A 12327-nucleotide genomic window follows, 5' to 3' on the forward strand; every position below is an offset into this window, starting at 1 on the left:
GATTTTGTATTTACACTGATCCTTACACTTCCTTTAAGTCATTAGAATTTATGGTGGGTGATTGATAGTATATTTTGGATAACACTGGTCCATGCAAGAGTGTAAACACTGCAAGAAATAATTAGATGTTCTTGTTTTTTCCTACTCCATCTGGATTAAGAAATATTTCCTAGATCTTTTAAAAAGCAAAAATGGACTTTCTATGACTTGTGCCCCATCATAATAGAACTTAATGTGAATAAAAGATTGAAACTTGTAATAAAATGGCAGTATTTGAAAATCTTGATAAATATATGCTTGAGATTAGTATTTGTCAGTATTTATATTGATAAAAGGTATGATTGAGATTTGATAACTACAGAAGTAGTTATAATCTTGCTTCAAGTAAGTCAATATGGGCTTTATTTAAAAAAAATGGTGGGGGCTTCCAATATACCAAGAAATCAAATTATTATAGTATAACATTAACAGCATAGTCCTGTGCTTGTTTATTGAGAACTAAGCCTCCCATATTAATTGGAGTTCATTCAGAAATAAATGCTTTTAACATTTTTCCCCAATGTTATGCTTTCCAGATATATTTAAGTTCAAATCCCATAATCCCTGTCCAGGATAGAAATAGGTTTCAATGTTATAAAAACATACTGTACTCAGTATTTCAGTGACAGCATGACAAAAATTAAATGTAATGGAAATCATGATAGAATAGGAATGCAAAATAGCGGTTGGTAGACTTATTGGCTACCCCACAAATAAACTGATCACCATGCTCCAAAATTGTCTCTTTGGAAGGCAGTAAAGGATTAAGTGGTACACAATATTTTAGCCCTCTTTAGGCACTCTTAAAGAGAATAAAGGATGAGCAATGACGAAATGATTCTGTATCATCTGTTATTTTGATGTGGAAAGTCTATATGATATGTATGAGTACACAAATGTGTTTGTGAGATTTTTACATTAAAGCTGAACATAGGTGTTTTATAATTACAAGAAATACACATTCTATTGGTGTGTGTACATTTATTTATTTATTTTCTATCCTGCCTGTATTATTTTTATAAATAACTCAGGGCGGTGAACGTACCTAATACTCCTTCCTCCTCCTATTTTCCCCACAACAACAACCCTGTGAGGTGGGTTGTGTACAGACTAGAGAGAGAGAAAGAGAGAGCAATTCAAAACCGGTAAAGACAACCCAAATTATTAAGATTTATCTGATCGGTGACCTCATGGACAGTCTTCAGTAGGTTCTTGTTTCATTCAAATACCTGCATTATGCATACACACTGAATAGCAAATAAAACATTATGAGGAAAGGAGAAAGGAGTCAGCACACTTTTGCTATAGACATGGCTTTATTCCTTTTTAGCACAACCTGGAGAGAAGATGCCAATAACTGAGAAGTTAGAAATATTATGTTGTTCAAAACCCAGAAAACCTGTACATCAAAGCAGCTTTGAAATTGCAATTTCCACCCTGAATGTGGCCACAGTAAGTGAACATTCTCAAACTGAGAACAAGATCTTGCTTGGAGAGAGAAGTCTGAGGTAACAAAGAGAAGGATTTCATTTCAAGAGGACAAGAGCTTCTTAGACATTTCAGACCTCCAAAGGTGTCTGCATCTCTTACCTGTTTGCTCTCTGCAAATACAGTACAGCTGTGGTGATTATGACAAGGTTGCTATTTCTGCACTTCAATAAAATTTTCTACAGAGTTTTGTGATTTGGCATGCTTGCCAAACAGACCAGTTCTCATCTGGATATTCTTGCTTTATAATATGTTGTTACAAGGAGTCTTTAAAGAAATAATCACAAACTTGTTCTAAAGCTGCTTGTTTGACCGTATAAACTTGAATATATCTTGTCATAAACATCTCATCTGGCTTCCCTGGTCTTTCCATGGATACGAACACAAGAGAGTTGCATACAATAGTGGGCTAGTTTTCCCTCACTGTCATGGCCTCATTGTCCCCGCTAACACATCCTTGATATCAGTCTCAAAAAGGCTCTTAGAGATGGACTTGTGCAGAGCTCCCTCACAGGAATATGGACCTTGACTAGCAAGTAGATTGCGTCACTATGAAAGGGGACCTCCACACCTTCCTTCATACATATATTGGCTGCCCCTCGGTTTGATGGAGGCAGTGCAAACTGGAGATCTTCATAGTCAGTGTGCTCAGATCCATGCCAAGCTTGATGCCATTTGGGGCAAGGCCATACCTTAGGTGTCCAGCATGCTGCCAAATAGCATCTATCCTGCCAATGGTTTCTGCAATCTTTAGCCTAGCTCTTCAGTTTAATAGCTTTATTAATATTGAATAATTAGTGTTATTAGTATTTGATTATATGCTTGTCTCTTTCTTTGATGTAGACAGTTTGAACTCTTGGCTGCATAATGTTATAAATCTCATCTCTTTTGGCTCTGCCTTTGAAAATATTTGAACTAAAATTAAGTTTAAAAATGTCAGAAGCAAATGGAGCAAATGAAAACTGGTGATATCTTTTGGGCAGTGAGATTTAAATCTTCATGAATTCACTTGAATATTACAACAAATGCAAATCAAAAAACAAATTTTAAGGCAACTGCATACCACCCATTGTTAACACACACACACACACACAGCATTTTCTGGAACCTTCTCGTTCTGCAGAAAAACCATTATTGATAACAGGCTGACTGGAAATGATCTCCTCTCTTCCATAAATCAATTTATCCCAGCAGCTGTTTAAACCTGAGCTTTATCAAAAAGCTCTGGAAATTTTAATGGAAACCTCTAAGCTTTGTACTCTGCATCCCACTTGCTCTGCAGTCCATCTTGCATTAATTTGCACATACCTCTGAAGGCTGGAAAAGAAAAATAATGACAGCAAGACATTGTTCTTTCAAGAAATCTTCTCCTAGCAGCTTAGCTCTCTGACAAAGCACAAAACTGATTTGGGGGCAAGCTGAGTGCTGGATTTCATGCCAGCTGTTTCTGAAGTGCTTCCTGCCTTAAACCTTCCTGAAGATCTATTGTCTGTCACTAAAAAGGGGAGGAGAAAATCCTGCTCCAACTTTTGCAACATCGATTCACTGCAGGAAATGGTTGTTTTCAATTACTGGACTGCTTCTAGCTTTGGCAGTGGCACACACATCTTTGATCGCTTATATACTTTGACGCATGGCTTTTTATTGTGTGGAGCATTAAAATGAGAAAATAAACTTTGGAGTCAAATGCCATTTTTAGCATTTGAGCAGCAGCATGAGAAATAGATTATTTGAGTTTAGCAAAAAAAAAATCCACTGTTTTTTACGTGAAGAATAAGTGGCAGTTTATGCACAAGATACGACAGTGTGGTATTTCCGGGTCGAAGCCCACCACCATCCATAAATAGAATATGAGATATTGTGTCTGTGTGTGTGTGTATGATTTAACATAAACTCTAATAAAAATTCTTCATATTAAAAATTGCAGTGAATACTAGTAAGATGGAAAAACATCTACATCTGTCTGCAATATTAAGTATAAAGTGCCTGAAAGACATGGCATCCCATCATTTTTAATGCTCTGATCTTAGATTTTCTTTGGAATAAAACCAATAGACTTACTGCTGTTGCAAAATGCCATAATGGATTGTCCTTTGCTCCTCTGTATGGTTGCTGATGCAGAATGGCATTTATGCCTCCGTTGCATTTTTTTTCTTTCTGTCAATGGGCCCAAACTAATTTCTCTCTACCCATGCCTTACAGTCTTTGAGCAGCCTCTTGGAGAGTTCTTCCTCTTTCTATATTGTACTTCTTGAAATATTGCTGGAATTAACCTTGTTTGATTAATCTATTGATTTAAGGAGTAAATGTAAACAGGCATAATTCAGTTTATGTGTAATTTTCTGGAAATAACTTTCATTTTAGTATCCAAAACTACCTCTGTGTGGCTGTGTCCATGGCATGCTTAAAACCTCTTTGCTGCATCTGTACATGCTAACATTAGTTTTAACCTTTGTGGAACTTAACCCAACCCAACCTGTTAGGTTAAGTTAGTTTATTGAGCAAACCCCGAAAATGGGCTAAATGAATCATTTGATGTGAATGTAACCTTCTTTGAGTAAACTCAGTAAAATTACTGTAGTTTCAGTTGTTATTCATTTGTCCCCTTGATGTAAACACGTATATACCTATTATATATACACTTCAGCCCACCACATGGATGAATCAACTTCTCAAAATCATGTCACAGCTTGGCTTCTCAACACAATATCTGCTCTCAGTTGGAACTCAGGCCATGGCAATATTCAAACAATGCATTGTGGACATTAACACCCAAACTGCCATTGAGTCACTTGCAAATATCAGGTCTTTGAAATGGCTGGCCAAAAATAAAATGTCTCTTCGAACAGAAATATACCTGCAAAGGGTCTGAGTCAATACCATAGGTTAGCCATTACCAGAACAAGATTTGCACAGCTGGATTTTATGGTTAAATACAGGTAATTCTACCAAGTGCGGTATACTGAGAGAACATGTGTTTGCGGAGCACCAGAAATAGAAGACATTGCACACATCCTATTCAAGGCCAGTTATATGTTCCAGCAAAGGCTCAGTACTTACAGACACTACTTAACAGAACTACACATTGGGACCATAACAAAAGATTAACTTAGTTCCTTCAGGGCACAAGCACATACGGAGTAATTAGAACTGCCAAGTTTATAGTCAGGGCTGTTCAACTGAGAACACATTTTATAGAACACATTGAGGCTGCATGTAAAGGTGACACATTCATCTAAAGATATGCTGTTTTGTATTTTAGTATTCATCTTATGTTTATTTTATCTTACACTATTTTATCTGATTCTTTTAGCTTTATCTTATCTTACTCTATCTCATCTTACTTACATTTACTTTATCTTATTTTATTCTATTTTATTGCAGCTGATGCCCATCACTTCTTGATATGGTCAACTAATTAATAAAGTTATACAATGCTATACTATTATAGCAAATAATTTTAAAATGGATCCTACCAATTAATCAACCTTTTAAATTGCAGTCCTATGGCTCCCTGCAGAAGTTTTAGTCTCTCCCTCTGAGATCAGAGATATGGCTTTGTCAATGCAGGGCAGAAAGCCAATATGGGAAACAATATGTAGCCTGAAAGACAACAATTTTGTGCAGACTTTCCTGCTTTCACTCAGCTGGTCTCTTGCCAGCAAGGCTTCTGGAAATGTCAGAACTCTGATGTTAGAGAGGATTACTCTGCTAATTGTTTAATCCAGGAACTAAAGTAGCTGCTAAACTAGTTCAAAGGTATTGTAGCTCAGTGGTAGACCAACATCACCAGTTAAGATTAGATCACTGGTGATGCAATGATTTCAGCCTGAGGCCTTGGAGAATCAGTGCAAGAACAGGCAATATTGGAATGAGGGAGCATTTATTGAAGAACATTAGGAGATGTTTAGAGAACAACATAAATTGCCCCTCCATTTCTTAGAAAAAGCCTTTTTTCACTGTTCTTTTCTTTTTTGTTAAAAAAAAGATTACATACTCCTACTGAACATTGCTATTGAGCTTGATGGGTCCAAGTGAGAACAGTTTTTTTAATCTGTTTTTTCCATCTGCCTTTTATTGAATAGCCCAGAAATCTTGAGGGAGAGATGGGAGAAACACAATTAGACAGAATATCTGTTAAAACAATTAGAGCAGAATACCCTTGTATGTATTTGTTCCAAAGATGCTGCAGTGCAGGAAAATTCAAAGCTCTCATTCAAATGCCATAAATTCTCTGCCCATTGCATTTGAATGAGAATTGTGACTCTCCATCTCAGCAGTGCTTTTCCATTGTTAACTGCATGGCACAATGACAAGTTCTTTTGTGTTCCACAAAAAGATTAGCATTAATAGGCAAACAGAACAGGGATATCTGAATTATCTTGTCAGTGTTTTTATTACTTGAATTTTGGGACAATAATAATAATAATAGTGATAATATAGTCTATTATAATAATGTAATAGTAATAATAATAGTAATCAGAAATAACTGATTTCATAGAAGAGTTAATGGGTCAGCATATTTCTAGATATGGGCTCTGGGCCCTGCTTCTGTCCCCAGCATCTCCACTTAAGGAATCACAAGGTCCTGGGAAAAATTTCTTTGAAGAGATTGGATATCCTGTACCCATCTGAGTAGACAGACTGAGTTAGGTCAGTAACTAGTATATTGGTTCAGTATAAAGCAGCTTCATAAATGAACCAGAACTATACATTCCTGTATTAATCAGAATGCCTGGCACTACACCCTCCTCTACGGCACATTGTTCCTGTTTGGTGCGCTGTGCTTTTTCCTTCCTATCTCCCTCCCAGCTCCTTATAATGGAACATTACTAGATTTCCATAATATAGCAGCACTTGATATGAATGTAAGGTGTTAACTTAAATAATACAAAGATTTCTTTAAGCCAATAGCTAGGGAGATGTCACAGGCTGCAACTTTTGTCCATCTTCAGGTTTGTTTGTTTTGCTTGCCATTTTTGTTCAAGCAAATTAACAAAAATACTAAAGTTTTTATCAACATAGAGTATGTCACCTGGCTTGGCTCATTTGTTTGCACTGCCTTCATATTCTACAGTCTTAGGGTCCCCTTGTGCAGAAATGTCTGTATAAGTATAGAAGTACTTTTTTCTGAACAGATGATCTGTGCCATTGACTCTGACTGGCCTGATCATTTTTTGGAATAGGGAGAAAACTATATTAATTTATTTTAGAAAATGTTGTGCAATGTGTGGTCTTGTGCTCTCTACTGGGGGGAGGCTGTTATTCTGCTAATTTGGCCTAGATGTGAACAGTAATTTGTGTTCCACTATTTGTTTCCAGACACAGATAATCTCTTCTAGATATGAATACACATCATCTTGTTAAAGTCAAACTTGAGAACACTACTGCAGACCTTAGAGTAGAACACTTGGACTGCAGCCTTCTACAGACTTTTATGGGAATAAATCTGGAACTTAATTTATAACTAAACATATACATTTGTGTTGTTTGTCTCTCAGATACTGAGCAAATAAGCCCCATTGCCCTGAGCCCATATTCCAGATCAGCTAGGAGAATCAGATTCATACTTCTTAGAGGTGAAAAGGGTTTTTTTCCCCAATGTCCTACCTGCTTACCTGATAGAGGGTATGATTCTTCAGGCTTTTAAATGAACAAAGACCTACTTTCTTGCTGTCATACTTTTTGTTTTTGGCTGGGGAAGCCAAGAAAGAGAAATTGCACCAAGTGAAATTAGCATGCCTGACATAGCTCAGTGATGAGAGCCTTTGCTTTACAAGCAGGTCTCAAGTTCAATCTCTGGCATATCCAAGTAGGATTGGGAAAATTCAGATCCAAAACTTTAAAGAGCTCTGTCAGTCAATTGAAAATATTGTGCTAAATGGAACAGTTGTCTTACTCAGAACAAGGCAAGACCTCTGTTCCTCCTCTGCCTTTCCAAGACTTAGGTCTTTTTATGTGCTGATTTTGTTACTTTCTCCTTCCTGCTACCTAGCCTCCTAGCATGCTCACCAACCTTTCAGTATCATTCAAGGGGAAGAGGTACAAATGGCTATTATGAAACCTGGAATTATTTTTTGTTTTTAAATATATATATTCCATCTGTCATCTCTACTGTAGAGCCCCAATCAGTCAGTGAACACATCCAGACAAAACACCCTGCAAAACACAATCTGACACCACCTCACCTGCAGGTATATTATACATTAAGCAGACCACCTACAGCATACTTTTTCTTAAGGTACAGGTGTTTCATTTGGATTTTGCAAGTGAAAACTTTACAATTTCAGGTGGGAAAAATGCTTTGTAAGTTTGAAGGAAGAACAGGAGACATAACGTATCGAGAAGGAAAAATAATAGGCTTAGATGATTTCTCCAAAGCATTAATTTATCAGTGATGTTCTGTGTGATGTCATGTACCTTTCTTTATAATCAGATCATAAGAACGCACGACCCATGCATCAGCAGCTGTTATTTTAAGAGTGTTTTTGCCATACTTAAACATTTAGTCCTTGCATATCTGGGCAAACAAACCTATAATGATATATTAGTCTAAATGGAACAACATTTATCATACTGCTATTTGAGACCACGTCCTTTTTTTGCATCCTCTCCCACTCTTTCACCCAGGCACACTCCAGAGGGTGCTTAAATGAAAGAACAGTTGATTTTGCTTAACTTCCTTCTAAAGTCCTAGTGTTGCCAAAGTCAGAAAAGTCACCTGATTGATTAAAAAAAAGTTACTCCACACTTAAACTTTTTTGGATGATGATATTTTCCATTCAGAGGAAGATGAAAGAGATTGAACTGAATCAAGGCTGTGAAGTAGTATGTCTGATGGATTGATCTTATGTCAATTCACTTACGTAAATAAGCCTAATGGCCCAATCCTATCAGCTGATGGGATGCTGCCAATTGCTAAACTGGTAGGTTTAACCCTTGTCTTTTTTGCATACATAGATTGCTACATTCATCAAGGGATGAATAACCCTTTTTGGAGAGATCCTTGTAGTGTTTTACAAACTTTTATTTTTATAACCCTGAACAATTTGGTAGGAGAAGCAACCTTGGCCATCTCTTTATTTTAGTACTAATTTTAGTTCATTGATAAACAAGTTAAAAAAACTCAACCCAAAACATTTTGGGGGAACCCCACTGTTTATTTCTCTCAGGGTGAAAAAGCATTTACTCCTACTCTCTATTTCCTATTTTTTTAACCAGGTACAGAGCCATCAAAAGGCTTCTCCCCTTCTGCCTTGACTCCTAACCCTTTTTAATGGTTTTTGAGAAACATTTTGGTCAACAGCTTTTGAAAGGCCTTTCAAACTCTAGCTAATATGTGGGATTTTTTGCTACAGCCTTGAAGGGAAGGAATGCTGGAAAGGAAGCAACTGGATACAGGCTTAGAGTTTGTTTTCATCCTTTGTCTAGCAGTTGATTATTTCAGTCTGGACTCAAAATCAGTTTTCTATCAAACTTGCATAGGGGCTTTGGGAAGTGAATAGAACAGCACATTTGCAGCAGTTAGTGCATAGCAGCTCACATACCCCCTTTATACACATTTCTTTTTAAACATTATTTTAGTACTCCAGGAAAATAAAAGATCTTTGTAATCTTGGCTATAATTAGAATATGAATTTGAAAGCAGGAAAGATGATCTTGGCTGTTTTTTCTTTCATCACATCCTTTAGGAGGTAGAGTGTTTGGTAAGGGATGCACAGCTCATGGCTTCTTGCAGTTTCCTATAGCTTTAGGGGTAGCCTGAAGACCTCCTCCAAAAGGTGCCCCAGATAGACTGTGGCAGGACTAATATTGACTACACTTGATCAACATAACTTCAATTGCTTTTAAATTAAATCAAATTGAATTCAGGTTTGTTCTTTCCCTACTCAAAGGCAAATGGCAGTTTTTAGTTAAAAATTGCCTACTTCTGAGTAGGCAGCCATGAAGCAATTTTAACCTTTACTTAACTATGACCATATTAGTTACAAAATATTGAAGCACTCAAACATTTGTCCTCTGCAACTTCATTCTGCCTAGCATTAAAGCCAGCCTGGGCATATTATCAACTCTGGCAGTAGGGATGTGCAGAAGTTTTGCCTTGCCTTGACTTGCTAGACAAGATTATTAAATTGGAAATAATAAAAATATTTATTTAAACCATTTATAGTCCAAAGGACTCTCAACGCATCTTACAGATTTTAAAACAGAGTTTAATGAATGATTAGCAGCAGTAGAAAACAGAAGCCAAAATTAAAAACTACAAATCAGATACATATTTGAGATCTACAAGTTTGATCTTAAAAGGCCAGCTACTGAAGTGACAGTAAGCTGAATTCCAGGGAAGCCTCCTAGGAAGAGTTTTTCAGAGACAAGAACATACTGTAAAGGACATCCAACTTGCTTCTGAAGAATCTGACCCAAAGGAAGGCACGTATGATGGATTTCCAGAGGCAATATCAGGCAGCTTCTGCATGTCATGTAGATTTACTGTTTAATTGCAGCCCCTTTTAGAGAAGCCATTTGGCAGCTGTAATGAATATTGATTTTTAAAAAGATTTTGAAGGTCAATTAATAGTACATTAACTACCTTTCATACCTAAGGATCAAATGAAGCCTCACCTGATTCATGTTATGTAGATACAGGTATTAGCTCAATTATGTTGACCAGCTGTGCCTTTTATTTCAAATATGGACAGTATGCATTGCTAATCTATTTTTTTTTTCCCACAGGCTGGCCCTGGGCAACATTTTCTGTGGTTGGAGTCTTATATTGCTACGCTCATGTTGGGATTGAGTGGCAACACACACGTTCCAAGGTTAATAATGCTGTCTTAAAAGAAAGGATTGTGGAATTTTGACACATAACATTCATTTCTCCATCAGCACAATAACATTTCAGTGTTTCAAGAGAATCAGTGTCTGGTAGTGTATGAATCTCACAACAAGTAAAACCAGACAAAATAAAATAAGGACCTTTCTGATTTCTAGAAGCTATTGTAATATTATTTGATTTTACAACCATTCTCTAAAATACAACTGATTTTAAATATATTTGTTTCCAAAGTTTCTATGTATAATGAAGCTGTGTTTGTAGTAAAGTGATGTGTATTCAGGAAAATACTGTAATTTAGTCACAATGATGAAAAGCAATAGCAATGAATCTTTAGCAATTGTCTCCCCCCGCCCCGCCCTCAAAAAAGTCCCAGAAGCAATTACCATGAAGTAAGAACTTTCTTACTTCAATGAACCTCGTGTGGCACAGAGTGGTAGGTGGCAATATTGCAACCGAAACTCTCCCCACGACCTGAGTTCGATCCCAGCAGAAGCTGGATTTTTGGGTAGCCGGCTCAGGTCAATTCAGCCTTCCATCCTTCCGAGGTCAGTAAAATGAGTATCCAGCTTGCTGGGGAAGGCAGTGGCAAACCACCCCACTATAGTCTCCCAAGAAAACGTCACGAAAGCGGCATCCCCCCAAAGAATCAGATATGACTCGGTGCTTGCACAGGGGACCTTTCACCTTTTACCAAGAACTTTCAGTGAAATCCAAAATTACACGTAACAGAGGTTTCCCTTTTTGGCTCCCCATCCATCAGTTCAAATCTTTTTGGGTGGTTTCCCCAGTCCTCCAAAGCACGTATTGAAGGTGTGGGAGAATTTAGAGGAGAGAACACAATCACTTGTCCTCTCTCTACTACACACAAACCTTATTGCTCTGATAAAAATTCTAGCAGTGGAAGTATTCCACTGGATTTCACCCTTTGTTTTAGAAATGTTGGAGAGAATATGTTTGGGTCTAGTTACCTTTGTTAAGTCATAATTTTACATATGTTTTTAAGGTGCTGAATGTATTTAGTTTTTCTTTTTTTAAAAAAATCTTATGCTTACCTGTTTGTTCATGTTGCAAGTATATGTATGTATGTATGAATGAATAATTATGTTGTTGACAACCCAAAATATGATTGGAACTAAGAGGATAATGTGAAGGGAAACAAACAAACTTTAACAAATTATTATTTTTAATTAAAAACCTGTTATAAGATTATTTCAAAACAAGTCAATCTCTTCTGTAAAGCATAAACAAGTAATCTCATTCCATGGAACAAAATTACCAAACCTTGGTTCAGACAGGCTCCATAGTCTGGCCTAGTGGAACTTCAGGACAGCCTTTTCTTCTGAGACAGAAATAATTTATCTGGAAGTAGCCATTTATTCTTTTGGTATGTGAACCTTCTCACATGACAGTGTAGTATGTATCCAAAAATTTGAGTGGCATTGTCACTCCCCAAGCAAAAATATTCATGGAAGTCCTAGAAAGAGTAATTGGACCATCAGAGGAATAGGTCAGTATCACCATCAAGATTGGAAAAGTCAAGGATCATTCTATATACCTGTTGGATTCAAATGTGGACATATCCAGCAATTTGGCAATAAGTCTTCAGTAACAGTAATATGTCCTTGATATAGTTCTTTGGAAGGATTTGCTTATATTTCTGTTAATGGTAGCCCACACATTCATAGCCAGCCTCACACCTCCTTCTGAAGGAGTTCTCTGCCAAAAAAGAAGAAGGGGAAGTCTATAGACTGACGACTACCAGGAGAGGAGGAAGCCATTTCAATCAGTGCACTGCAGTATTGTAGGTGGGCCCTTAAAATATTTTACAGATGTTTGGTTCCTATATATAATATCTTCAAACAGATGTTCCAAAGCTATGAAACATCAGGAATATTGTTTTTAAATAACCAATTTCACATTAGATAATAAATAGGAAATAGGGTTTTAGAAATAAACAAAATGCA

General features: G+C 36.8%; 1 protein-coding gene across 3 annotated transcripts in view; it reads left to right on the forward strand.

Moving 5' to 3' along the window:
• The window catches only part of HHAT (hedgehog acyltransferase), a 161290-nt gene extending 150534 nt beyond the window's left edge, over positions 1-10756 (forward strand). For all 3 annotated transcript variants that reach the window (XM_063303092.1, XM_063303099.1, XM_063303106.1), the window contains one exon: positions 10261-10756. In XM_063303092.1, coding sequence (XP_063159162.1) covers positions 10261-10388 — 128 coding nt within the window. In that variant the 3' untranslated portion in view covers positions 10389-10756. The remainder of the gene's footprint in view (positions 1-10260) is intronic.
• Positions 10757-12327: the final 1571 nt, after the last annotated feature.

This window comes from Candoia aspera, chromosome 1, assembly GCF_035149785.1.
Source record: "Candoia aspera isolate rCanAsp1 chromosome 1, rCanAsp1.hap2, whole genome shotgun sequence".
Lineage (NCBI taxonomy): Eukaryota > Metazoa > Chordata > Lepidosauria > Squamata > Boidae > Candoia > Candoia aspera.